General features: G+C 42.2%; 1 protein-coding gene across 1 annotated transcript in view; it reads right to left on the reverse strand.

The window, feature by feature from the left end:
- Window positions 1-2,422: 2,422 nt before the first annotated feature.
- The window catches only part of BMPER (BMP binding endothelial regulator), a 255,604-nt gene continuing 231,539 nt past the window's right edge, over window positions 2,423-26,487 (reverse strand). The window contains exons 14-15 of the mRNA XM_040259659.1: window positions 17,001-17,131; window positions 2,423-3,815 (exon numbers count right to left, since the gene is read on the reverse strand). Coding sequence (XP_040115593.1) covers window positions 3,634-3,815; window positions 17,001-17,131 — 313 coding nt within the window. The 3' untranslated portion in view covers window positions 2,423-3,633. The remainder of the gene's footprint in view (window positions 3,816-17,000; window positions 17,132-26,487) is intronic.

Raw genomic sequence — 26,487 nt, forward strand, 5'->3', positions numbered from 1 at the left:
AGACAGTTTTTGCTTGCTCTTGAGGGTTATGTTTGCAGGAGGTAGCTAATTAAAATATCTTGGTGCCTGTCCCCTAAGGCATCTCTTTCTCCCACACCAGGAATGTTCAGACTCACTCTCTTAAAACTTGTCAGATCCAGATGAATTTGAGCAACGAAGAACAGCAAAGTGAACAGAAACTCAGCAAGGAAAAACTCCACACATAGCTATTGCAACCATGAGACCATTTGTTTTTATCTATGCAAGAAAGATGTATAGGTAAGCTACTAGGTCACTTTTCTTAATTAGGATAATGTATTCTTGGACATTTACAACATTACTCTCTATTCCTTCTTGTGTGTCTGAAATACTTCATAGTACGAAAGAGCTTTCCAGTAAATATGGTTTCTTCATGTTCGACAAAAGGTGGGGAAGAGTCAGTCACTGGTCCTTCTCATTTGGTGCCCTTTCAAAGGCTAGTGGTATGTTACTGAGTCCTAGCTTATACCACTCACTGCATGACAGGCAATAAATCTAGAGATGAATTGTTGGGGCAAGAAACAGCAACTTTATTCAGAAATCCTGCAGACCGAGAAGATAGTGGACTAATGTCCCAAGGAACCATCTAACCTGAGTTAGGAATCAGATTTCTTTTATATATACCAAAGGGGAGGGGGTGTGACTAGTTGTTGCAAACTTCTTGATGTCAGAATCCTTTTTTTTTTTTTTGCTGTTGTCGAACAAGGAATCAGACTTCTTTTATATAAACCAAAGGGGAAGAGGTTATGACTAGTTGTTGCAAACTTCTTGATGTCAGAATTATTATTATTATTTTTTTGCCATTGTCAAATAGGCCAGGCCACAATGTCCCTATAAACCACCACCAAGACAAATGTTATTCTCTGTTCTTCAACTTTCTCTATGAATGGAGACGAGTTATACATGTAAAAGTCAGAGCCTTGAGAATGGGGTATCCATATATTTCAGTCTACAGGCAACATTCTTAACAATGCAAAAGCAATAAAATATGAAATGGATCCAATATGTAGTCAGATTTGTTCTTCTTATTGCACTCAGATATCCAGGAAACAGTGAGTTTAAAGGGGTGGTTTCCCCTGGTGGCTTAGACAGTAAAGAATCCACCTGCAATGTGGGAGGTTCAATCCCTGGGTTGGGAAGATTCCAAGAAGGGAACGGCTACCCACTCCAGTATTATTGCCTAGAGAATTCCATGGAGAGAGAAGCATGGCAGGCTATAGTATAGTCCATGGGATTGCAAAGAGTCAGACACAACTGAGGGACTTTCAATTTTCACCTGAAAAATTGGTAATTCTCAATGTGTTTGGATTAGTTGGCATCAGTAATAACCCTCTTCTTCAGGAATAAAAAAATGTATAAAGATTAAACTAAACCTTTGATAAAGATTAAACTAAACCTTTGTGTCACATACCTTTGATAAGGTATGTGACACAACCTTATAATTGAGCCCCCCAAATGGATGGAAGCGGTCCATGAAGAAGAGCCTTCATCATTTTAATCATGGGCAGCCATGATTAAAAGTGTTGGGAAAGAGGCTATTTCGTCTTACTGGGTAGAAGTACTCAGTTCTTGGATCAATCATGAGCAGTGAATAAATAACCTACAATTTTCCCTTCTGCATCCCTCTTTCATGGAGAAAAACACAGTGTGAACTGGAAATGAATTTAAAGGTACTATAAATGAATGAATAAATGAATAAAAAAGTAGCCAACCAGAAGAGAGCAACTGATTTGCCCTGCCCCTCCTTTGAGAACAGTGGGAGAAGTAAATGAGATTATGAGTGTAAAACGGTTCGGAAAACATGTCTCAGATTTCTACTCATGTTATCTCACTAGTGGTGGAGTGAGTGTCTAGGCCTCCTAATCCTCAAATCTGCCCATATACTATCAAGCCTCTTTATGTTTCGAAGAAGCAAAAGTATGGCCCAAGATCTTAAACAATGTGGACAAGATTACAAACCATACCTCGAGCCCAATGCTCTTACATCAAAGTCCCTTTTCCAAGTGCAGCCCTGAAGCACCGGTTCTTTGCGCCCCGGATACTGAGGATGGTCATGACCCAAGCACAACAATGACAACCACGTTCCCTAATGTCCCAGCCAGTCACTATTAAACTGTGTAACTTATTCAATTTACTCAAGCAGCTGGATATGCCCCAGTAAAAAATCCAAACTAATCCTTTAGCTGTCATGAATATATGAAACAGGAACACAAATGTCTTAACAAGCAACGGCAATATGCTGGCTATCAAAACTTTGGAAGTTTGTTGTTAATTACTAATAATACTCTTTATAAAAATGTTATTGCATGGTATATAAAATATTGCTAAATAAAGTTGCTAAAATGGATGACCTGATGTTGCCATTTATAAAGTATAACATACACATTTTGAAATAGAAAATGCATTGTTGTAAAACTTAACTTCTTTATTTACTACAACACAGAACATTTTATTTTTGGACATCAGTGGGTTTTATTTTGTTACATTCTCACTTATTCAGCGGAAAACAAAAGTCAGGAAAATCACATAGTGACTAGTAGTAACCTATCAGGAAATGAGAGCAAGCATGTAGACCCTTCTTTGTTTGGATTGATGTTAAAGCAACTGATCAGTAAAGCCTTTCTTTCTGTCTAATAATTAGGACAGATTCCCTGTTGCAAATAGTGTTGGGCTAGGAGTCTTCTGGAAATAAAGGCTTTCACTTTATACATGGAACAGTCACAAAATATAGATAGCTTACTTTGACTCAACTGGATTTGTTCCTCCTAAACTGCCATGAGATTCAGAGAAATGGATATTTTCTCATATGTTGGGCAACAGTTTCTCCAAATATCTGCTCACGCCCAGTTAAACTAACAAGACATCCAGACACTCCATTATCTCAGTGTGGGACACAGAGGTGGCCACATCCATCATACACACATATATAATTAGGAGACTTGGGGAACATGCTAAGAGGGCAAGAAATCATTTGCTTCTTCGGTTATGCTTTAGTGACGAATATACATTTCTTGGTAACCAGCCAATCAGTTTTGGAAATAATGTCAGACCATGACCCAGTAAAGTCTAACAGCCTATCCCTTGCTTACATGCACCATTAGAGCCTGTCGCCAATCACTAGCCATCTCTCTCAGGCATACTTTCCTTTCTCTGGAAGCAGAAATACCCCCAAATAAATTTGCCCTTCTCCAGAAAAAACACACTCCCCATTCAACAGCAAATCCTGATCCAAAGAAAAAATTAATTCAGGCGGGCAATTTTGATCTCTTAGAAAACTCTCCTTAAAAATGACAAATGTGTGTGATGGTAAAGCCATCCAGCATGTCTGCATGCTGCCTTATTAAATTAAAAACACTTGATTTATTTATACAATGTCTTCAATGGCTTACAGATTAGGATCCTAGAAACAATACATGTCTTATAGCAAAAAATATACATATAATACTCCACCTATAGTTTATATAAATGATGGAATGCTTCTGAATATATCTATATATGTACACATATGTACTCTGTGTGTGTGTCTGCAGAATCAGCGCACAAATACTGCAGTCTTTCATTGGCTCTTCCACTTCAGTGTCACTAGGTTCAGAGTCAGAAGGAGCGGAACAAAGGTCACCGCTGAGGACAGAGGACTGGCTTGATGCACCTTCCTTTGTGAAGGACCAGATTTGCTGGGCAGTGACAGCCAGCAACACACGGCTTATTGCAGGGGCCGATCTCATTCCAGCTGTCACAGGTCTTGGCACATCCTGGGCCACAGGTGTCATACACGGCCCCATGCTTGCACTGGGTGGCTGGAAGAGAGAGGAGATGAAGGGTGAGATGTGAGGAAACAGCCAGGTTCATTCACCCTCAGCCCCATGCCATTCCCGCAGGCTCATGTCACTCGTGGCACAGGTCTCCCCGCAGCACAGGTGCACGTCGCCTCCTAACAGAAGAGGAACAAGAACCCGGCACTTCCCAGACACTCGGAATCACCTGCACCTGGGAGACCGGAAACACCCACCTGCTGAGCCAGTGAGCTTCAAAATGAGAGAAAACGAGCCGCTTTATTCCCAGGTAGGGAAGACTGTACGTTAGGAAGAAGTGAAGTCGCTCAGTCGTGTCTGACTCTTTGCGACCCGATAGACTAGAGCCTAGCAGGCTCCTCCGTCCATGGGATTTTCCAGGCAAGAGTACTGGAGTGGGGTGCTGTTTCCTTCTCCAGAGGGTCTTCCCAACCCAGGACTCGAAGCCAGGTCTCCCACATTGTAGACAGATGCTTTACCGTCTGAGCCACCAGGGAAGCTTTACTAATACATGAGTAAAGCTACATGTAAATCTCCAGGTTACCTAGGTATTGAGAATGGCATGAAAAGTTAACTCCAGTTAACTTCCAGTTGTTGAGCTGCAATGAATAGGAATCATTGTTGCAACTACCTTGATATTCAGATATACAGAATCACACATACAGGAGATGCGGTTTCGATCCCTGGGTTGGGAAGATTCCCTAGAGTAGGAAATGGCAACTCACTCCAGTATTCTTGCCTGGGAAATCCCATGGACAGAGGAGCCTGGTGGGCCACAGTCCATGAGGTCGCAAAGAGTCGGACACGAAGCGACTAAACACCACCAACAACAACTCATACAGGAAAAAAATCTGCCAAGGATATTAGAAATGTGTGACATACTTTAATCTAGTTATCATGTGTTGAATTAATCAATTTGAAACTAGTTAGAGTGAGAGGTTGGTAGAGCCCAACAGAGAAAATTTAGATGTGTGACAGGGGAGAGGGAAGTAGCTGGCTGGCTGGTCAGAGAATATGAAAATGATGATGTAGCCAAATCATAGCAATTTTCTATCTTTGTTCAGTTGGAGCTAAAATGATTTTGACAGTATTCTGAAACTTACTGAAAATTCATGAATAGATTTGTCAGAAAAAAAATACTGCCAACATTCTGGAAGTTTTATGACACGCAGACTTTTCCATCTGAATTACTTCCAATGACAATCAAAGGTGGCACCCCTCATTCTCAGGAGGAGGGATGTTGACACATGTAAGAATTTAGAAGAATCCTCTTGAAGAACAGTAATAACCATCCAAACTCCATCTGTAGCTGTTTTTGTCTTCAGTTCATGGCACACAGCTCTTAGAACACCTGGAAATCTCCAGAGTGTTTGTATGCCAATAGGGCTGGTGGTTGGGGTACCCAGACAGCCTCAGAATGGGGACTGCTCACCAGAAAGACCAAAGCATGATTAAAGGCTTGGAACTTTCAGCACTTTTTTGCCAGGGATGCAGACAGGGACTGGATATTGAGCTTATCACTTTCCGTCAATGATTTAATCAACTGTGCCTATATAAGGACATCTCCATACAAATCCCTAAATGACTAACAACAGGGTTCAGAAAACTTTGGAACAGGAGGACACATTGAGGTGCTGGGATTATGGTGTCCCCGCTCTACTGGGACAGAAGCTCCTGTGTCTGGGGGACCCTTCTGGAACTTACTCTCTGTGCCTCTTTATCTGGTTGTTCATTTGTATCCCTTATAATAAACGGCTCAGACAGTTTATTAGAGAATCCCAGCTGCAATGCAGGAGAGCCAGGTTCAACCTCTGGATTGGGAAAATGCCCTGGAATAGAAACTCATTCCAGTATTCTTGCCTGGATAATCCTAAGGACAGAAGAGTCTGGCAAGCTATAATCCATGGAGTAGCAAAGAATAGGACACAACTGAGCAACTAACACTTTCTCTTTACTTTCAAGAGTAAATAAGTGTTTTTCAGAGTTTTGTGAGCCCTTCTAGAAAATGATTAAGCCCCAAAGGGAAGGAGGCTGTGAGAACAGCTCTCTGCCCCTACTCTGTAGCCAAGTGGAGCAGAGAAAGGGTAACCTAGGGACTCAGTACTTGGCAACCAGCATCTAAAATGAGGTTTCTTATGGGACTGAGGCCTTAAACCTCTGGAGGGTGATGCTAACTCTGGGCAGTTAATCTCAAAACTCTACTCAATGTCCTATGGTGACCTAAATGGGAAGAAAATCCAAGAAAGAGTGGATATAAGTATACATATAGCTGATTCAGGCTTCCCTGGTAGCTCAACTGGTAAAGAATCTGATTGCAATGCAGGAGACCCTGGTTTGATTCCTGGGTCAGGAAGATCCCCTGGAGAAGGGATAGGATACCCACTCCAGTATTCTTGCCTGAAGAATCCCCATAGACAGAGGAGCCTGGTGGGCTTCAGTCCATGGGGTTGCAAAGAGTCAGACACAACTGAACAACTGAGCACAGCATAGCACACAGCTGATTCACTTTGCTATGCAGTAGAAACTAACACAACGTTGAAAAGCAACTAACTTCTTGCAGACACCTGCTCTCTCTTGGGCTTCTTTACCACCTCTTTAACACTAAAGGTTCAAATTGCCTCCAAGACCCTTTCCCTGACATTCTTTTCTCTTCTCATTAATTCTCTTCTCCTACCTTCCCTTCTACTTTCTTCCCTTCCCTCTCTTTCTCTATCAGTTGTTACAATATTAGCTCTAATTTCCAGTCAAAACACTCTGAAATTGATTATCATTAGCTTGGATTCTCTCCCCAAACCAATCATTTTCCAAGTCCTAATTCAAACGTCATCTCCTTCAAGTAGCTTCCTGGATCTCTCCAGATACCCTTCCCTGCTCTGCACCCAGCAGCACTTCTCACATTATAGTTACCTGTTCACTTGTTCTAACCCCCCAGTTACTGTGCATCTGTGGGCTTCCATTGTGGCTCAGCTGGAAAAGAATCCACCTGCAATGTGGAAGACCTGGGTTCGATCCCTGGGTTGGGAAAATCCCCTGCAGAAGGGAAAGGCGACCCACTCTAGTATTCTGGCCTGGAGAATTTCATGGACTCTATACTCCATGGGGTCGCAAAGAGTCGGACACCACTGAGCGATTTCATCTCATTGTGCATCTGTAGTTCCTATTTGGAGACGCTCACAAGGGTCTCCTAAGGGTCTTTTAAAAGACATATATTCCTCAGTCCCTTCCCTAAAGATTTTGCTCTGTGTCTACAGTGGAACCTTGGGCAGCTGTAAATTTTAAAGGTTCCAGAGGTCACTATAACAAGCACCCTTGCTTGAACAGAATGAACCACCAAAGCTGGGGCTCCTGAGGGCAGAGTCCTTGTCTTCCATGAGGTAAAGTTCTGGCACAAGGCCAAGCACAGAGGAGCAGCTTAATAAATGCCTGTGCCTGTTGGATGATGATTTAATCTTAATGAAGTTCCATCCATCATCTTGATTCCCAATTTGGATTACATTTGGCTGGCCTTGAGTTCATTTTCTACTCTGCTGCTTCCAGAATGCCTCTTTCAACTCACTTTTCACTCCAGATACTTTATTCCCCTCAGATCTCGCAAAGATCCCTCCTACTATGAAAACTCGGCAGAATTTCCTGTCTCTCTCACCCACGCTCTTTCCTTTTCCCTCCTTCTCCTATAGACATGCATTCCCCCACGTCTTTTCCTCTCTCTGACCTCTCAAGTCTTTCTTCTAATTGCACCACGTACTTTCCTACTGCTTCTCTGTGACATCTTACCTTTGACTACTGAACAGATATTTTCCTCATCATTTGTAGGTAGAAAATACAGAACTACTTAGGGGAAAAGTGGATTATTTTCACCATTGCTATTCAATTCAAATTAAATCAATAAACTTTTACTGAGTATCTACTATGGGGCAGGCATCCTCTAAGGCCAGGGAATCTGATGTGAATCAGATATCATCTCTGAGCTTTAGTCTCAGGAGCCAGGACTTAGAACCAAATGGGTGATTTAAGCCAGTTCTAATGAGGTGGATGAACCTATAACCTATTATACAGAGTGAAGTAAGTCAGAAAGAGAAAGATAAATATCATATTCTAACACATATATACAGAATCTAGAAAAATGGTACTGAAGAATTTATTTACAGGGCAGCAATGGAGAAACAGACATAGAGAATAGACTTTGGACATGGGGAGAGGGGAGGAGAGGGTGAGATGCATGGAAAGAGTAACATGGAAACTTATATTGCCATATGTAAAATAAATAAGCAACGGGAATTTGCTCTATGGCTCAGGAAACTCAAACAGGAGTTCTGTACCAACCTAGAAGGGTGGGATGGGTAGGGAGATGGGAGGGATGTTTAAAAGGGAGGGGATATAGGTATACCTATGGCTGATTCATGTTGAGGTTTGACAGAAAACAACAGAATTCTGTAAAGCAATTATCCTTCAAAAAAAAAAAAAGAAATTTAAAAAAAATGGGTGAAGGAGACACAGAAATGGATTCTTAATTAAATGCAAGATGAACACATTATCAACTCAACATTGAGGGCTCCTGAAAGATGATGCTGTAAAAGTGCTGCACTCAATATGCCAGCAAATTTGGAAAACTCAGCAGTGGCCACAGGACTGGAAAAGGTCGGTTTTCACTCCAATCCCAAAGAAAGGCAATGCAAAAGAATGCTCAAACTACTGCACAATTACACTCATCTCACATGATAGTAAAGTAATGCTCAAAATTCTCCAAGCCAGGCTTCAGCAATACGTGAACCGTGAACTTCCAGATGTTCACATTGGTTTTAGAAAAGGCAGAGGAACCAGAGATCAAATTGCCAACATCCGCTGGATCATGGAAAAGGCAAGAGAGTTCCAGAAAAAACATCTATTTCTGCTTTATTGACTATGCCAAAGCCTTTGACTGTGTGGATCACAAGAAACTGTGGAAAATTCTGAAAGAGATGGGAATACCAGACCACTTGACCTGGCTCTTCAGACACCTATATGCAGGTCAGGAAGCAACAGTTAGAACTGGACATGGAAAGGAGTATGTCAAGGCTGTATATTGTCACCCTGTTTATTTAACTTCTATGCAGAGTACATCATGAGAAACACTGGGTGAAGCACAATCTGGAATCAAGATTTCTGGGAGGAATATCAATAACCTCAGATATGCAGATGACACCACTCTAATGGCAGAAAGTGAAAAGGAACTAAAGACCTTCTTGATGAGAGTGAAAGAGGAGAGTCAAAAAGTTGGCCTAAAGCTCCGCATTCAGAAAAATAAGATCATGGCATCCGGTCCCATCATTTCATGGCAAATAGATGGGGAAACAGTGGAAACAGTGTCAGACTATTTTTTTGTGCTCCAAAATCAGATGCAGATGGTGGTTGCAGCCAGAAATTAAAAGATGCTTACTCCTTGGAAGGAAAGTTATGACCAACCTAGATAGTATATTAAAAAGCAGAAACGTTACTTTGCCAACAAAGATCCCTCTAGTCAAGGCTATGGTTTTTCCGGTGGTCATGTATGGATGTGAGAGTTGGACTGTGAAGAAAGCTGAGCGCCAAAGAATTGATGCTTTTGAAGTGTGGTGTTGGAGAAGACTCTTGGGAGTCCCTTGGACTGCAAGGAGATCCAACTATCCATTCAAATGAGATCAGTCCTGGGTGTTCTTTGGAAGGACTGATGCTAAAGCTGAAACTCCAATACTTTGGCCACCTCATGCGAAGAGTTGACTCATTGGAAAAGGCTCTGATGCTGGGAGGGATTGGGGGCAGGAGGAGAAGGGGACGACAGAGGACGAGATGGCTGGATGGCATCACTGACTCAATGGACATGAGTCTGAGTGAACTCCAGGAGTTGGTGATGGACAGGGAGGCCTGGCGTGCTACAATTCATGGGGTTGCAAAGAGTCGGACACGACTGAGAGACTGAACTGAACTTAACTAGGGATTTAGGAAAACTTCAGAAAATAGATCCCACTTAGATATCAAAAAATGACAAGGCACTGCCAGACAATGGCAGAAGTTTTCCAGAGACAGTATGGTGCTAGGGGAGGGGGTAGGGGGGCAAAGAGGGTACAATCAACAACAACAAGCAGCCATGACTCAATCAGAAACTGGAGGATCCTTGGTTTGTTGAAGGAGAAGCAAGGAATTTGAGAATGAGAGTGGGAGGAGGCAAAGGCAGAGAGGTGGGCAGGGGCTGTAATCCTTGAGGGAGTCTTAGAAGGGTTTTAGGGAGATAATATGATCAAATTTGCCTTCAATTTGGCACAACTTTTATACAATCCTAGAAAGTTAATCCTGACTTGGATCTTGTTTTATCCTCCATGTATCCAATATTTTTTCAAACTTGTAAAAGGCAAAAAATACTTACTGACAACATAAATGTGATCTAATTCATACACGTGCATTTGAAAAGGTTTCATTTCGGGGATGACCCAGAGAGATGTTGTGGGGAGGGGGGTGGGAGGAGGGTTCATGTTTGGGAATGCATGTACACCCGTGGTGGATTCATGTCAATGTATGGCAAAACCAATACAGAATTGTAAAGTAAAATAAAAAATTAATCAATTAATTAATTAATTAAAAAAAAACAAAAACCATGTTTTAAAAACTAGAAAATTACCAGAGTGGTTAGGGTTGTGTTTCTGCTCAGTCATTTCAGTTGTGTTCAACTCTTTGCAACCCTATGGGCTGTAGCCTACCAGACTCCTTAGTCCATGGGATTCTCCAGGCAAGAATACTGGAGTGGGTTGCCATGCCCTCCTCCAGGGGATCTTCCTGACCCAGGGACTGAACACAGGTCTCCTGCATTACAGGCGGATTCTATACAGCTGAGCCACCGGGGAAGTCCGTGGCTAGGGTTAGCAGGTTTATATTCTTAAGGGGGCACATAAACAGCTATTTTATAAAGTATGCAAGGAGCATTACATGTTACTTTATGTGGTGCCCCATGAAGGCATTACGTGTTGGCATTATCAATGCAGTTAGTAAGCATAGATTTGTGCCCTTTGGGACTCAGCTGTTCCCACACACCCCTCTTCTGTGCTGAAGGTTACCGTGCTGACTGTATCTCCTAATCCTTTATAGGAGATGTCTAGTCATCAAGGAGGATATCAGTGTGTATAAGTAGAGCAGAGGTGCTGCAGGAAAGGGGCTAGAATCACCTGGAGTCTGCAGAATAAAGCAAGGAGGAAACTCTCCACAGAAGCCAGCAGATTATCTCATTTGCTGCAGAAATACACATACCACTTTGAATACCCCAGAATCTTTCCCGCTTATAAAATGTATTCCTGAAAGTTCAGTGACAAGTAGCAGAAAATCTGCTAAGGATGGCAAAGTAAGATGCAGGAGCAAGACCATAGGAAAGTTATCAAGTCAAAAGGTACCAAGTAACAATGATTAGGAACAGGTGAACAGAAACTGGAATGGTCCATACAACATAACATAATAGCAGAAGATAAGATAGTTAGATAGCATCACTGACACAATGAACATGAATCTGAGCAAACTACCAGAGAGAGTGGAAAACAGAGGAGCCTCGTGTGCTATAGTTCACAGGGTCGCAAAGAGTCGGACAAAATGTGACTGAATGACAACAACAAACACAACGAATATTTCAATAAATTCAATTCAGTTCAGTTCAGTCGCTCAGTCGTGTCTGACTCTTTGTGACCCCATGTTATGTCTGTCTCTTTGCGACCCCATGAATCGCAGCACGCCAGGCCTCCCTGTCCATCACCAGCTCCTGGAGTTCACTCAGACTCACGTCCATCAAGTCAGTGATGCCATCCAGCCATCTCATCCTCTGGCATCCCTTTCTCCTCCTGCCCTCAATCCCTCCCAGCATCAGAGTCTTTTCCAATGAGTCAACTCTTCGCATGAGGTGGCCAAAGTATTGGAGTTTCAGCTTCAGCATCATTCCTTCCAAAGAACACCCAGGACTGATCTCCTTTAGGATGGACTGGTTGGACCTCCTTGCAGTCCAAGGGACTCTCAAGAGTCTTCTCCAACACCACACTTCAAAAGCATCAATTCTTTGGTGCTCAGCTTTCCTCACAGTCCAACTCTCACATCCATACATGACTACTGGAAAAACCATAGCCTTGACTAGAGGGACCTTTGTTGGCAAAGTAATGTCTCTGCTTTTCAATATACTATCTAGGTTGGTCATAACTTTCCTTCCAAGGAGTAAGTGTCTTTTAATTCCATGGCTGCAATCACCATCTGCAGTGATTTTGGAGCCCCCCAAAATAAACTCTGACACTGTTTCCACTGTTTCCCCATCTATTTCCCATGAAGTGATGGGACCAGATGCCATGATCTTCGTTTTCTGAATGTTGAGCTTTAAGCCAACTTTTTCACTTTCCTCTTTCACTTTCATCAAGAGGCTTTTTAGTTCCTTTTCACTTTCTGCCATAAGAGTGGTGTCATCTGCATATCTGAGGTTATTGAGATTTTAATAAATTAGTTGATGCTTATATAAATACACAAATATACACTCATATGTAAGGATATATATAAATTTTTAACTCATATTTTTGTTTCTATTTTATAAGCAATGTTTATTCTTACAATAGGTAGACTTTTTTTTTTACAGTGTACTTGCTTATTTGTGCTCTCCTAATAATTAAGAACAGGGGCTATAATGCAAACTGACCTGGGTTTGAGTCCTAGCTTTCTTACTTTCTAGCTCTGTGATTTTTAGCAAATTACTTAAATATTCTAAGCCTTAATGTCCTTTACTGTAGAATGTGGGTAATACAGATTAGAGTGGGGATTAAATAAGATAAAATGTAATATAAAGTGCCAGACTAGTCCTTGGGGCAAAGGAGGTGCTTAGAAAATAGTACATATTAATATACATGTTCATTATTAAACTTTTATAGACCTTCCCAGTAGCCCTCTGCATATCACACTGTGTTTAGCAATTCCTGTACTAAATAGAGTTTCATTAGTCCTTCTCAGCACCACTGATGGGCATATACTGTGTGGTGGTATCGTGGAAATACTGAAATCCAGCCTTCTGAGAGATGCCACTTGTTCATTCAGAGTTTCTTGCTTGGCTGGCTTATCTATTCAACTTACAAGCTTTTTACTCTGGAAAATTTCTCTTCTCTATATTAAGTGGTCTTAAGTGCTGTCATAAGCCAAAAGATCTGAGAGCTAAAAACAAGTAAAGAGTATTCTTAGAGTCTTCAATATTCCAGATGAAACAGAAATGCATCTACTGAGAGATGCTGCACATCTCCATAAATACCAGCTATCTGTGGAAGTTCAGTGTGTGTGTGTGTGTGTGTGTGTGTGTGTGTAAAATGGTCCCCTGCAACCAAACATTGACAGTTATACTTCACTCAGATGGTTCCACTAATTTTAAGTGGTAAATGGAACCTTTCAGAAGTCATATTCCCTTTCCATTAGAAAAGTAATTTTAGCTACTGAGATTCAGTCCCTGAAATCAGGATCCTGGGACAGGAGGAAAGCATAGTCCTCAGATGCACTGGGTGCACTGAACTGGTGTTAAATATAGCTCAGCGCCAGTAAGAGAGGGTTCACGTATTCTGTATCTGATATGATCCTTGTCACAGCATCATAGCTAATAAAATTAACAAAGTTCTGCTGAGCTCAACGTTACACCAGGATGAATAGCTGAGCCTTGAGTCCACATATTTTATTCATTTCCTGGTAGATTCAAGGGAAAGTGTTAGTTGTGTCTGACTCTTTGCAACCCCAAGGACTGTAGCCCACCAGGCTCCTCTGTTCATGGGATTCTCCAGGCAAAACTACTGGAGTGGGTAGCACTCCCTTCTCCAGGGTACCTTCCCCACCTAGGGATCGAACCTAGATCTCCTACATTGCAGTCAGATACTGAGTCACCAGGGAAAATTCAAGGGAAAGAGGACTCAAAGTAGAGAAAAGGAGACAGGCATATTCAAGGTGTGCCGGAAGGACCAAGTCTCTCAAAACCCTGCCCTTCCTATACTACCCTGCACTGAAGAGGGAGGTAAGTCATTCAGTCCCACATTTCAGGAGCCTCAACCACACCTTAATATGAGTTTGTATCACCTCAGCCCTCCTGTGGAAGGGCAGCATTGACAGAGAGGTACTCTTGCCATGGAAAAGGAACTCAGACATAGATTGGACTTGGGCTTTCAGAGGAGAGAGCAAATCCAAAAGGGAAGTCACAAGGAGATAAAAGGGTTTGAGTGCTCTCTAAGGACATAGATTAGTGACTGTGTCAAGGGGTGGCTTGAGGAAGCTTTAGTGATCCCTAAACCCTCATCATTCTACTCCCCCAAAGCCACACATTAAGCACACAAATTAACTTCGTGGTTTCAACTCTGACTGCAGGTCAGAATCACCAGAGAGGTTTCAAGTGATACACAAGACGAGCTAAAGCAGGATATCTGGGCTTGGGGCCCAGGCATAGTTTCCTGGTTTATTTTTTAAGCTCCCAGAATGACTCCAATGTCGAGCAGATTGAGATCCACTATCTAAGTGAACATGATGTCCATGCCCTGAAAATAAGACTCAAGGCAATTCTTCCAACCAGCTGACCACTCTTGCGCTCCACCAATGTATATATTAAAGTTAGCAGTGCCATGAACTGCCTTCTTTTCCAATTTTGGAGTTAAGTTTTCTCGGATTCATGTAGAATGTTGCAAACCCCAGTCTCTCCATTCTAGGCAAAACTGGTCCTTTAAAGAAAACCATTTGCCAACCCTTGTAGCAAAAGACAGTCATCTTATCTTGCGTCTAAGAGTAGCATTACTACTGACTATCTTGGAAGAGTTGAGCACTCTTCTAGATGTTTCACATGCATATTACTAATGCTTATAACTCTGCAGAGTAGATACTACTATAAATTTCCAAAATACATCTAGATTCTCTCTTCTTCCTCCACACACTGCCTCCATCTTAATCCAAGCCACCATCCTTTTGTCATTCCAACTACTGCAACAGCCTCTTGCTTTCAATCTTGCCCTATTCAATGTATTCTCTAAACAGAGTGTCTTCGAAAAGCAGAAGGAAGGTTGCTTAAATTTCATCAGTGGCTTCCATCCTTCTTGGAATAAAAGCTAGACTCCTTCTCAAGACCTGTGAAGTTCTGCATGCAGGACTTCAGCTCCAGCTTCAACTCCACTCTCATCTTGAGCCTTTCTTTCCCTTGCCTACTGTGCTCACACTGACTCACTTCCAGTTTGAGAGCTGCTATCTTAAACAAATATGATTCTTCCAATAGAACTCTTGCCCTGATTCCCTTCAGTTCTAGAATGTGCAGCTGGACTATCACCTCCAAAGAGAAGTTTTCTCTCCTCACCATTTAAGTAGCCACCCACTCTGGCTCCATTTATTTTCTTTTGCTCTGCTCTATTTGTTTCCTTCACCAAACTCACCACACTTAGCAAGTATTTATTGTTGAGTTACTACTTTTGTCTGGTTCTCCCACTGGGCTGGCGGCATTTCAACGGCAGGGATCTCACCCCATCTCTCATAGTCACCAAAGTACCCACACTGCTTTGTTCAATGCCTGGTACTTAGGCATTTTGTAAAAAATATTTTTTGGATGAACAAAGAAGCCCATTTTACAGATATCAAATAAGCTAAGTAACTTGCCTGAGATCAAAGCGCTATAATGACTATTACAGCAATCTGTCTCTCAGAAGGAAAAGAACATTTTACTGGTGTTTATATAGCAGTTTCTCTCTCTCTCAAAAAAAAAAAATCACACAGGAAGCAACAGTTAGAACTGGACATGGAACAACAGACGGGGTCCAAATAGGAAGAGGAGTATGTCAAGGCTGTATATTGTCACCCTGCTTATTTAACTTATATGCAGAGTACATCATGAGAAACGCTGGGCTGGAAGAAGCACAAGCTGGAATCAAGATTTCTGGGAGAAATACCAATAACCTCAGATATGCAGATGACACCTCTCTTATGGCAGAAAGTGAGAAAAACTAAAGAGCCTCTTGATGAAAGTGAAAGAGGAGAGTGAAAAAGTTGGCTTAAAGTTCAACATTCAGAAAACTATGATCATGGCATCTGGTCCCATCACTTCATGGCAAATAGATGGGGAAACAGTGGAAACAGTGTCAGACTTTATGTTTTTTGTCTCCAAAATCACTGTAGATGGTGATTGCAGCCATGAAATTAAAAGATGCTTACTCCTTGGAAGGAAAGTTAAGATCAACCTACACAGCATATTGAAAAGCAGAGATATTACTTTGCCAACAAAGGTCCGTCTAGTCAAAGCTATGGTTTTTCCAGTAGTCATGTAGGGATGTGAGAGCTGGACTATAAAGAAACCTGAGTGCCAAAGAATTGATGCTTTTGAACTGTGGTGTTGGAGAAGACTCTTGACAGTCCCTTGGACTGCAAGGAGATCCAACCAGTCCATCTTAAAGGAGATCAGTCCTGGGTGTTCTTTGGAAGGACTGATGCTGAAGCTGAAAATCCAATACTTTGACCACCTGATGAGAAGAGCTGACTCATTTGAAAAGGCTGATTTTGGGAAAGATGGAGGGCAGGAGGAGAAGGGGACGACAGAGGATGAGATGGTTGGAAGGCATCACTGACTCAATGAACATGAGTTTGGGTGGACTCTGGGAGTTGGTGGTGGACAGGGAGGTTGGCATGCTGCAGTTCATGGGGTCTCAAAGAGTCAGACACGACTGAGTGACTGAACTGAACTGACCTATACTGAAGAACTTAAATGACTGTAACTGTCCTGGATCTTCTTTGTTCCACACATAACCTAAAGCACAGCAATGACTATCCCTGTGCTAAGCACATCAAGCTGGTAGCTTGAGGTTAAGAGGATTCTGCATCAGTGGAAATCCTTAAATTGTACAAATGTGCTCATCACAATGCATTTCTCTTAAACATTTTCTATCCTGCCCAGTGAGAAGTTCCTGTGTTTTATCAAGGTGAAATCCAGCTGGGTCACTGATAATGCCAAGGGGGAATGTGACCATTTACCTATCATCAAATTCTCTTTTAGTGCTATCTTGGAAATGACTACCCACTCCAGTATTCTTGCCTGGAGAGTTCCATGGACACAGGGCCTTGTGGACGATAGTCCATGGGGTTGCAGACTCAGACATGACTTAGTGACTGAGCACATTACTAGCTTGGGCACTGGAGTTGAGTTTCTGATGGTTGGATCTGCCAGAAATTTCTCACCTGCACAGTTTTGCTGTGGCTCCCAGTGGACACGGATGCCCTCTCTCTGGCAGGCCCGGGTATATGCCAGGAATGATTCGCAGTAACAGTTTTTATGGACTGGACATTCACACATGTCTGTCACGCAGGACCTAAAGGACCAACAGAATGAAGTGAACATTCAAAAGTATCAAATACCAAGTATCCTAAATACAACTTGAAGAAAAGTAGTGGGTGAGTGAATGTCAAACCTTGTCTGGACATTAAAGGCTGCTATTTTAAATTGGAAACCTAAAAATGATATTAAAAAATACTTCATGAAACCTTACTAGATACCTCTGAATAATGTGACATCAGTTTCCTTTTCTTCTAGAGCAGCACTGGTCAATAGAACTTTCTTAATGATGGAAATACTCTATAGTCTCCACTGTCCAAAGTTATAGCCACTCATCATATCTGGTCGATCAGCACTTGAAATGTATCCAGTGAGAATGAAAAACCAAATTTTTTATTTGATTGAATTTTAATTAATTTAGATGTAAACAGTTACAAATGTCTATTTGTTACCATGTTGGGAACACAGCTCTTAGAATACACCCCTATTCAAGGTGCTGCTATTTTGTGAGTAGCTCTGATATATGAATAATAAGCTCTATTACGATATAACTGAAGTAGAGACCAATTTGATGAGAGAATCAAATCCCTTGGCTTTCTGAAGACATTCAGTTAGGATTCACTTTTCCAGTATCTTAGAATCTTAGTCTTTTCAGGAACACTGAACCTTGTTCTTTAGAACGTGGGGTGACAAATTCCAAATAAAGCAAAATTTTCAGGCCACTAATTAGACCGAAAAGTATAGGAGATTGAGCCAAGGTCCTTGTTTTGCTTTTTACTCAGTCACTCAGTTGTGTCTCTTTGCAACCCCATGGATTGCAGCTCGCCAGGTTCTTCTGTCCATGGAATTTTACAAGCAAGAATACTGGAGTGGGTTGCCATTTCCTATTCTGGGCAATCTTCCCGACCCAGGGATCAAACCTACATCTCTTGTATCTAAGTAGGTCGATTCTTTACCACTAGTGCCACCTGGGAAGTGCCTAAGGGGCTTAAATTTAAATATGGAAATGATTGGCCAGGATGTAAAGAGAACTGAAGTGTGTTTCAAATATGGACTAATATATTTTCAAACACAATGACCTTGGAGACATAATAACCTCACATTGGACTATGATATTACAGTTTACAAAGGCCTGTCTCATTCTGTCTGTTACGAGTGTTAAATAGGACATAGCACAGGCCCTGTTTTATTAATTAAAAAATAGTCATTCTACAAATAGGCCCAAAGTCACACTAGTAAGTAACAAAAAAGTGAACTAAATTACATCTCCTGAGACTAGTGCTCTCTTCCCAGCAAGTTTTGTTGTTGTTGTTTTAGTTGCTAAGTTGTTTCTGACTCCTTTGCAACCCCATGGACTGTCTCCTCTGTCCATAGGATTTCCCAGGCAAGAATACTGGAGTGGGTTGCCATTTCTTTCTCCAGGGGATCTTCCCAACCCAGGACAATGAACCCAAGGGGTGTACTGTACTGGCAGAGAGAGTCTTTATCATTGAGTCACGCGGAAGCCCTGCAGCAAGTTTACTGCCTAACAATTTTGACTTAACATTTTACATAAGATACCCAAGATTAGACTACCCTTATTTTTTTTTTTTTTTCATACTCTGTTCAGCGAAACCACTTCTTTACAGAATCTAATTCAGGCTGGAAGCAGAAAAAATAATATTCAAGATTATAAATAGCACTGATGATCTTGAAAAGTGATCAGGACATGATCATCCAGTGTTCTTACACAAGCATTCCCTCTTGGTGTGAGATGTGTACACACCTGATTATAGAGAGTGACCAGCTTGCTCTGGGTAGAACTGCCTGCTCTGAACAAGAGTTAAATGGCAGAAACCATATTAAAAGATCAATAGACTCACCGTGTACCTTCAGAGTTATTACATTTCAACACTCAAGGCCACGGCCTTGGGAAATGGGAACTATGCTGGAACAAAAGAGAAACAAGTCTGAAACCTCAAGAGTGCTTTCATTTCATCCAAAGAGAGACTGTTTGATGCCTGATACTTAAGACACAATAATCAGGACAGGAAAACTGCTCTCTCTGCTCTCTGCAATAATCAAAGCTGTAATTCTTAATACCTTCTCCACTTGTGTTACAGAAAACCTGTGAAATCATGTTCAACCCTTTCTGATATTAGACACACATGTTGTGTCTTTAAAGTAACGTGGAGCCTCCGGGTTTCCAAGAAAAGACAAAGCCTGTCCTTACAACAGCCACTAAATGTCTGAGAAGGAACCCTCCCTCCTCAACATTATTTCCTTTGTTGTTTCAATTTTCATTTCAGACTCACCCACGCCCACCACATCTGCGCTCAGACTTCACAGCACCATTTTTGGCTGCTCTGGTCCTACCCTCCAAGTCCACTTCTGCTTCATGTATTTCTCACCCTCTTTCCTGGCCCAGGGGTATGGGTACCCTTGCTGTTGTACTCAACTCCCACTGACATGACAAGAAGGGGATGGAACCTCATGAACCTGGTAAAATGGTGGTACTTATATGGGAAAAATCTCAACCAGAGGAAATGCTCCCTCTGATTTGAAAGAATGTCTAATGTAATTCTATAAAACTGTTTGGACAGTCAGCAAACAAAATTTAATTTGTTTGTGTGAAAGGACTGCTGGCTAGTGTTTTCCTTCTCTTCTCTATATTTCTGCCAGTTGCTGTATGAAGGTATTTATACAATTTAAAATAAATTATGAACAGCTCAATCCAATTCACTGAGACTGCTGAGAGAAATGTTCAAAGCACATATTTAATAATTGCTATGTACACATAATCTACCCTACCCACAGACTACTCTGGACTCTTAGACACAATCAATAATACATCTACCCTTTAACACTAAGGAAGATTTGAGCTTCTTCTATTACTTGGCACTCATGAGAAACAACATTTGAGGGAAAAACGTTTGTCAGAGTCAGTCCTTGACTTGAAATATGTCACGTATTTTTAAAGGCTTGAAAGATGTGTCTAGTCACAGAAGTTAAAACTATAAGATGTCTTTTTTCACTTGTCAAGTTGACTGTTACACAAAATTGTACCCAGAGTTTGTAAGAGAATGAAGAAATAGACAGTCCATACTCTGCTGGCAAAAGTGTAAAAGTGTAGCGCTTATGTTGAGCACTTTGCTCTACTCAGCCTTTACATGACTTATCACATTTACTCCACACAGAACCAGATAGGAGGCAGGTGGTATTACCAGCCCACTTAACAGATAGGGAAACTGAAGCCTGGAGATGTTAACAATTTCCCCAAGGTCTCATGGCTGATGACAGATTCAGAACTTCAGAACCAAGAATGTAACTCAGGCCTTTCTAATCTCAACTCTCATGTTCTTAATAAGATTAAAAGATCTTTCTAGAGAGCAACTTAGCAATACTTACAAATAGCCCTAAGAAACATTTTTATCCTGATAGGGAAATTTCACACCCAAGGAAATAGTAACTTATGTGGTTTATATATAGGGGTGTCATCACAATACTATTAAAATGGAAAAAAAAGAAATAACCTAAATTGCCTACATTAGTTACATACATTTTAGGAGACTTCTACAATGAAATATTCTACAGACATTACGATGGTGTTTATGATGTTGATTTTTAAACTCAAGGAAACATTCAGGAAGGATTAATGGAAAAAGAGCAAAACTGTTCCAGTCTTGTGTAGTCACACGCGTGCTTATGTGCTAAGTCACTTGGTCATGTCTGACTCTTTGCGATTCTATGGACTATATCCCACCAGGCTCCTCTGTCCTCGGGATTCTCCAGGCAAGAATACTGGAGTGATCACACGCAGAAAACGATATACCCAAATATTCACCGCAGTCAACCCTGAGTGCTGGCTCTTTCTCTTATTTTCCTGCATATATTCTACAATGAACATGTACCACTTTTCTAAAAAGATAAAATCACAGTGTATTTTTTAAACAACAAAAGGAATGTCATAAGACATATTAATATTTAAATCCAAATTTAGGAACTAGAGTGAGTGAAAAATAAAGAACGGGAGAAAAATAAAGCTTCCATTTGTAGATTTTAGCTATTAAATATTTCTCCAGCTAAGATCTTTCTAATCTGTACATCAGGGGCCTCCTGACATAGGCTGTGATTTGATCCACTTTGTGTTGTCCTCAGATTTCCACCTCGTTGATCTAATGATGCTGTGAGCTTGACATCCGGGTGAATGGAATGGATAACAGAATAATTATGCATGCTTCTGCTGATAACAAAGGAATTTATTAAGAGGAAAATACAAGCATGTTCATAGACCCATCAAATTTCAGGGAGAGGCAAAACTATTGTTATTCAAGTATTCAATTCATGTTATCACACTTAATACTTCAGCATGGGTGAAATCTAATTTATGACCCAGTGGAGCTGAATTTTTATATGTTAATAGAAGATCATGGACCTTGCCTTAGTCAGTATTCACCAATACTCTACATTTATATTCATTTTACGGAATCAGTAGCAGAATGTTATTACTTTCAATAGTTACTGAGATTTATGGCTTTGGTTTTTCTGCTTTCATGGCATTATTCTGTCAGTAATGTTCTGTCTGATGCTGAGTTCTTGGTCAGGAAACACCGTCCCCCATTGCTCCAACGGGAAACCACAGGATCCACTTCAAATGAGCTTTTCCAGGAAAGCCCTGCAGGTAAAGAGCACCGGCTCGGCCCGAGCAATCCCTGTAAAGCATACTTTCTGCCATGGGAGCTTTTAATTAATGTACCTAGAAATGCTTTTCTAATTTATCCTCCCTGCCCTTGGCATCTTTCCTGACAGCAGAGAGGTGCAGGCAGGACTCTCGTTCCATGGGGTTTGCACAGCTGTGCGGTGCAGAGATAAGGAAAAGGATGCCAAGGGCTATCACAGGGCCCCAAGCAACTGGTGCCGTGCTGTACTGTCACGGCACATACCAACAGCCTCCCTTGTCTATCCATTTTACGTGCATGTGCCGTGTGCCACGTGTCAATAAGGCCCTTTGTACACCTTTCCTCATAGCACCCAGCAGAGTACACGTGTCAGCACCTACCTGTGGTCCCTTCCCCCGCTGAAATAGGACTTATCACAATTTACCTACAAGGGAGCCTCCTCATCTTTTTTCCCCTGTCAACTTACAACCACTGCCTCCTGAAAAGCTCTAAGATGGTAGCTACTATCCACATGGAGCCATTTACATGGAAATTTTAGTTAACTATGATTACATAAATCTAAAATTCATACACTAGCCATACCTCAAGTGTTCAGTGGCCATCTGTAATTCGTGACCACCATATTGGACATTTCCACCAGCTCCATCACTGCAGAAAATTGTACTGGTACTGGACTGTGGTACCAAGAATGCAGCTCTGTCTGTATTTGAAAATCACTCCTGTCCTCTCCAGAGGGATTTATTGGTGGAGTGAGATTAAGGCCTCATCTACAGAGGAAGTTCAAATGTCTTGGCCTCAATGTCAAGGTCCCTAGCCATCTAAACATCCCTCTTTCTTTCCCATTCATTCTTTCATCCACTCATATGGGGCTGTCTCATTAACCATCAGGCTTCCTTCTGCCTTGTGTTTGCCTCGAATGTGCTTTTTTGTCTTCTCCACTGGAAAAATCAGATGCCTGTCCTTTAAGACAGTTCAAATTCCTCTGTGGTGCTCCCTGACTGGCTCAGGAAAAGTTATCCCCTGTCTATCAGGTCCTGTGCCTTCCACATCTTTATTCTTGTGCAGACCCTCTGAATCCTTATGGTCTCTTTCTCTGTTTCAGCAGCAGAACTGTATCTCGCTCATCCAGCCAAGCACTGTGCCTTGGACACACAGCTCATTAAACATTCAGTGAATCATCCCAAGAGTAGATGAGAATGGCCTGATAACCTTCACACGGCTTCCATGGGGTTGGGCAGTTGGACACTGATATCTGAGGGGCATGAATTCCATTCTTGCCCCTAACTTGCTGGCTGTGGTGTAGGAGCTGCATGGAACTACCTTGGAACAAAGCTGCTTCTACAAGAACCTTTCCAGTGTCATTTTCATTTTGAACTTCTGGTACCCCTCTCCTGTATCCCAGAGGATTTTTTTTTCATTTAGTGAATGGTGGGAAAAAAGATTTTGATGAGAGAATTCTGCATTCATGACACATTTTCAGGAAAGCACATATTCAGTCTTGTACGAACAACCTATAGTTCTTCGTGTTATTAAAAAGGCAAGCCTCCAACACTGCTAAAATCAAAACATCAAACACCTCTCTGCTTCCTAGCAACAGCACACCAAGTGATTTTCCCTCTGCTTTTTCTGGCAGGAGGGCCACGCCTGCCAGAGAGAAGCAAGTGCTCATGACTTTGCTACCCAAACACAGTTCTGAAAGACAGATAGATGAACCACTGGGAACTCTCCACCCGGTTTCTCGGAGAACAGATAGGCAAAGCAAGAGCCAGCCCCATCTAGGAGCCAGAGTCAGAGCTCCGGCTTTCCCCTCCGCCACCATGAAGGGTCTCTGGCTGGGCTATTTGTTCAATCTGGAGGTCAGCTGTCCTGGGAGCAACAATAGAACAGGCCTGGAAGATGACTAGAAACCACACTGAGGTCCTATGGCTTTCTTTACTGCATGTGTTTGGAGAGTTCACAGAAGCAAGTGAATGCATCTCAGGCTTATTAGGGCCTGGGAATCAATGAAAAAGAGAGATGGGAAAGGCTACTAGAGACAGAGTCCTGACTGGATGGAGTGTATTTAACACCAAGGGACAACTTAAAATTTCACAAGTCCTTTAACTCTTGAAATGCTGTGCTGACTTTCCTAACCTGAGTTACATGGAAGTAAATAGAGGTAGCAGCCACAACCTGAAGGCATATCCACGTTACATTATACCTAAGAAAACAATTCCAAACCTAACTCAGAAGTGGCTACCTCAGTTCTCCTCAATACTACACAGGGACTCTTATGCTTTCACACACACACACACACAAAACAGTACTCTAACCTAGAAGTCGGGGTTCAAAGATTTAATAATGTGAAATGTAATGTAGCTTTATTGAGTTGTTAATAAGTGTGTGGGGCAAGTCTGCAAAGCCAGCCTATTGCTCCTTCCAGACTCTTCCTGGGCCAGCCACAGTTGGCACCACCATGGCTTAACTATGAGTGAGAATATCTGAAAGTTTAAATTGGTTCCAGGTGGCCTAGGGTTGCCAGGCTAGAATAGCAAGGTCAGGCATTTCTGGATGATCTTGTGCATTTCATGAAATCTATCTGAGGAGATGGAACAGGAGAATCTGGGAGGCCAGCTGTGTCTCTGGTTGTGGATCTTGAATTTATCTGCAGTCCAGCTCCACCACCCACCTACCCCCCCCCACACACACACACAAACACACACACACATTAGACCTTGAGCTCACTCCTTAGTATGAAGAATGAACTCATTGAGCTTTGCTTATTCCAGGCACTAAGGGAGGCACAGAGATGAACAGATATGGATCCCAGCCAGAAGAGAAAATTGCACAGATACTGAAAACCAAACTCGAAATGATGTGAGGGCTTTAATGGCAGACAGCTGGAGCAATGGGATGAAAGAAAAATGAGTGTTAGTTGCTCAATCATGTCCGACTCTTTGCAATCCCATGGACTGTAGCCCACCAAGCTCCTCTATCCTCTATCCACATGGATTCTCCAGCAAGAATACTGGAGTGGGTTGCCATACCCTCCTCCAGGGGATCTTCCCAACCTAGGGATCCAACCCAGGTCTCCTGCATTGCAGAGAGATTCTTTACCGTATGAGCCCCCAGGGAAGCCCTTGGAGACTGAACAATGTGCTAAGTTGCTTCAGTTGTGTCCGACTCTTCGTGAAGCCATGGACTATAGGCCCCCAGGTTCCTCTGTCCAGGCAAAAGTACTGGAGCAGGTTGCCATTCCCTTCTCCAGAGAATCTTCCCTATCCAGGGATCGAACCTGTGTCTCTTATGTCTCCTGCATTGCTGGACAGGTTCTTTACCACTAGTGCCACCTGGGAAGCGCCAGAGCAATGGGATCCACAGGGCAGGCAAGGGTGTCCAGAGGCTTCACAGAGTAGGAGAGACACAGGAACTGGGTCTTAAAGGATCTGTGTAATTGTGTTTGTTTTGAGAATGAGGAAAAGGAAGTTTCAGGCACAGGCAGGGACCCCAGTACAAGCCAAGAGTGAAAACGACCAGATTTGAGATTTGATAATCATGTGATCCAAACTCCAATATTAAAAACAAAACCAAAAATGATCCCTGATGTGCAGTCATGGAGCCTGCACCTCAAGACCTCACTTCCTCACAGAACAGCCTGGCAGGTCTACCCTCAAGGCATTTCTTTCTTTGAAGGGTTCAGAGCCTCATAATCTGCAGCCTTAACTCTTCGGTGTGAAGCTTGGAGCCACACGGACTCTGTGAATGTGCTGGAACCCACTCAGTCTCTCAGACTCGCAGAGATCAATGACTCTTCTGCGATCTTCCCAAGCTCCGCCCTCCCAGTCCTGCGTGTTTTCCTCTTCCTGCCTTCAGTGTCCTTCTCTCTGTAACTGCTCTCTTTCTGCTTTGCAAGAATAAAAATCAAAATACTAAAATAACACGGAAATAACCTACCAAGCCAATTTGATAATTACTCACAAGGAACCCCTTTGATTGCCTGGATTCTGTTCCTGCCGTGCATACTCTGCCTACTTAGGTATATCCCCGATTTAAAACCTAGGGATGCTACATTTGCAGCTATCTAGATTCTCCAGATAGTGAACAATATTGATTGCTTTAATCCTCGTAACACTTTCCAGGAAGCGAATGCCAGGACCTACATAGCAGAAGCCAGCCTTACACAGGCATCCCAGAAATAAGCATCAGCCTTGGGCACCCTTCAAAAGCCAGAGATGGTTTTAGTGGAATAAGAGGCATCTGTGGACACAGAGATCTCCTTGAAAGAGTAGCAATGCTTATGATTTTCCTTAGATGCTAATTTCCCTCACTCTTGCTTTGAACAGAGACCAAACAATAATCATGCATGTTCTGGAACCTAAAATACTTTCTCTCTTGATAAGGCCGTATATCAGATCATATGTGGAAACTATGGTTCTTATGCTCATAGTTAAGTTAGCTTGTGTCTTAGGGGTGGGGAAAGCGTGTGCACCATTCTATTTGTCCCACATCCAGGCGCTATGACTTTAAAGGGGCCAAAATCTCTATACCCACTAACAAGGTTGGAAATACTCCTCTTAGGAAAGACGAGCTACTTTTACTTGAGTACGAAACACTGACTCCACAGAGGGAAAAGCTAATGAACAGAAGGTATGCTGAATTGTCACTCTTCAAGGGATAACATTTCAGTTTGGGCAAAGATGCCTCACATCCAGCTGGAGAGAGAAGCCTGGTCGCTACCCCCCTCTAGTGGCCAGGA

Source organism: Oryx dammah, unplaced genomic scaffold, assembly GCF_014754425.2.
Source record: "Oryx dammah isolate SB20612 unplaced genomic scaffold, SCBI_Odam_1.1 HiC_scaffold_18, whole genome shotgun sequence".
NCBI classification, from domain to species: domain Eukaryota; kingdom Metazoa; phylum Chordata; class Mammalia; order Artiodactyla; family Bovidae; genus Oryx; species Oryx dammah.